Consider the following 2,768-nt stretch of genomic DNA (forward strand, 5'->3'; position numbering starts at 1 on the left):
GATCTTGCAGCCCCCACTCAAACCCACAACGCACACACCCACTCGTAAACAGCCCGGTCCAGTCCAGTTTCCGCTGACAGCGATGTGTCTGTTATCACTGAATCGTGACGCTTGGCCGGCCATGTATAAAAATCTGAGTCCTCCATAAGAAAACCTCAGTAAAACAATAGATTCAGGGGTTAAAGAAGGGGTTCTCATCATTTTGTTTTGGAGGCCTTAGTCATAGTGCATTAGGATTCTGTATTTGAAGGTACGTTTTTGTGATGTGGGTACTTTTTCTTCCATTTTTGTTTGTTTGATACTTAGTAAGAGTGCATTAGGATTTTATAAAATTCAAGGTACGTTTCTGTGTGTGTAGTTTTTTATTTTACTTTTGTTGCTTGATAATTAGTAATAGTGCTCTGGAGCCTTATAACTGAAAGTATGTTGATGTAATGTGAAGGTCTATAGTTTTTCTTTCATTTATTTCACGTTTGATAGGGTTTACTTTCATTCTTGAGATTCTAAAACCGAAGTTGTATTACTAAAAATGTGCTTAAAATTTGTATTGTTTTTTTTGTGTGTTTTTTTATGGAAATGAGTCATGACGGTAATTTACATTCTCATTTTATCTAGGGCATAATGTTGAAATGCTGTTCGAAAATGTCTTTATAAATTCATTTGTTTGTTCGTGTCAGATCGGAGATATCATTAATAGATCGGGAAAATGGTTCGTATCAGACCTTTAAAAAGACATGCTTTCCCTTTTTCATTGTTAATTAATATGAAATGATAGCTTAATAAGCTGGACTACCAAGCGGATAGGCCTGATTCGAACCCCAGACTGGGCGTTCTTGAACTCGAGTCGTTTTTAGGGTTCTCATCGGGACGGCTCTCACCCATTTGGCTCGGTCCTATCGGAGACGGGCGTTACTTTCGAAGGTCTCACCTTTTAAATAACCTAATAGTGTTGATAAGAGGGTTGAATCCATACACTTCTTTTACTCAGCTTAGTCCTTTTCATAGCCCCATGAGCCAGATTATAAATTCTAATAAACGAAAAGAAACATCTTTTTTGTGAGCAACCAACAAGATTGTCCCAATAGCATACATACAACATATTATGTTTTATGCCATGAGTCAAAGTTAATTATTCTCATTACCGACTATTAGAAAATGGGACTGCGCTAATTTTTTGGCTACTTTTAGTAAGGCAGAAAAGGGCCCTTTGACCCGAGGGTAAGTGATGTAACACCTAGGTGGAAAACAACAACATGAAAAGACAATAAATGCAGTTTAACAGTTTATAGTTTTAAAATCTGAACATCCACCATTTCATAAGAAATCAAAAGTTGTTCAAAAGGAGTCCCTTTTTTTAAATTGACGGCCTGTACACATGTATTGATATAATCTTAGAGAACAGGCGAGATTTGTTTTTAAACAAAGAGAAAGAAGTTTAGATTAATTTAGTCTGGGAATGTATAATATGGTCATTCTAAATCTATGTATGTGTGTGTTTCTTGTTGTCGACATGAGTGGGGAATGTGGGGTGATGGGGTAGGAAAGTTGGTCAATGAATGAGCCAGTTCTAAGACTCTTGAGCATGATTTTTTTCTCTTCTTATTTTCTGCACTAGGATTCACACACGCAGACACGTGAATGTAGCAAACAGACAAATGTGCATATATTAAGTCTTATTTGAAATCCATGTGTATCGACTACTTTCAGTATTATTATTTGTTGCCCTTCTTAAACACATCTATGCTTCGTTTCTGTTTTCAGATCGAAACAACCACCACTCAACAAGAAGTAAACGGACTACAAGAAGAACTAATCAGTTTGGTTATCGTCTAATAATAGCAGCAAGGGAAAACTAAATACCACGAAGAGAAAATACGAAGGAAAGTGAACATAAACTTATATTTTGCAAAAAGTGTTTGCTTATTGACGCTAAGCCCCTCATACCAGAGCTCCCCATAATCACATCAGATGAAAGTTTTCTTTGTATTCAGAACAGAGTGACGAAGTAACAAAGTCAAATAAATATTATTCAAGAAAAGTGATACCTGCACGCACAAAAATTATATCGCTCATACAAGTATACAATCACGAAACCAAACGAAAACGAGGTTGTTAAAGAAAACAAACTACGTCACAACGAAAAAAGAAAAAAAAACTTTTTAAAAAGCAAAAGAAGAGACAAAGATCAAGATGTTGTCAAATCTGCACCCGGTCGTGTTTGTATTTGCGACCTTGATTCAGACGTCGTGGGGATTCCCCGTGGGAGCTCCTAGCTTCTCCTGCAAGAACCTCATTCCTGCTCACAGCAACGGCACTCAGCCAGGCCCCGCCCCCTACCGCATCAGTGTGTCCTCCACACAGCTCGCCCCTGGAGGATCCACATCTAGTAAGTTTTTTGTTTTTTAGTTTTCGTAAGAGTTTTACAGCACTTGAAACTCAATAAGGTCATATAAGTGCCGAAGAATAGATGCGTTACAAGAGAGTAACATACACAAAAAAAGAAGTAGAAGAGATCAGGACGATAGATGTTTGATAGGAAAGAAAGAGCAAACCACACCACCAGAGCACCCGCCAAACACCCACACATCTAGTAAGCCTATCTGGTGTCGTTGTTTTTTTGTGATTGTTGATTTTGTTAATGTTGCCATTGTTTTTGTATTGTTTTTGTTTTTTTAATGTGTAGTTGCTGATTCTGTGTTAGATGATGCTGTCCTTGTTCATGATGACGATGACGATAAGGTGGAGGAGGAGGAGGGGGAGGAGGAGGG

The 2,768-nt window shown here is 37.8% G+C and overlaps 1 protein-coding gene across 1 annotated transcript in view; it reads left to right on the forward strand.

Annotated features, from left to right (window-relative positions):
• Window positions 1-56: 56 nt before the first annotated feature.
• LOC101854832 (hybrid signal transduction histidine kinase A) overlaps window positions 57-2,768 on the forward strand; it is a gene marked incomplete in the record, with an annotated part of 10,070 nt that continues 7,358 nt past the window's right edge. The window contains 2 exon segments of the mRNA XM_013089403.2: window positions 57-250; window positions 1,762-2,386. Of these exon segments, the coding sequence (XP_012944857.1) occupies window positions 2,191-2,386 (196 nt within the window).

Source organism: Aplysia californica, unplaced genomic scaffold (assembly GCF_000002075.1).
Source record: "Aplysia californica isolate F4 #8 unplaced genomic scaffold, AplCal3.0 scaffold00944, whole genome shotgun sequence".
Lineage (NCBI taxonomy): Eukaryota > Metazoa > Mollusca > Gastropoda > Aplysiida > Aplysiidae > Aplysia > Aplysia californica.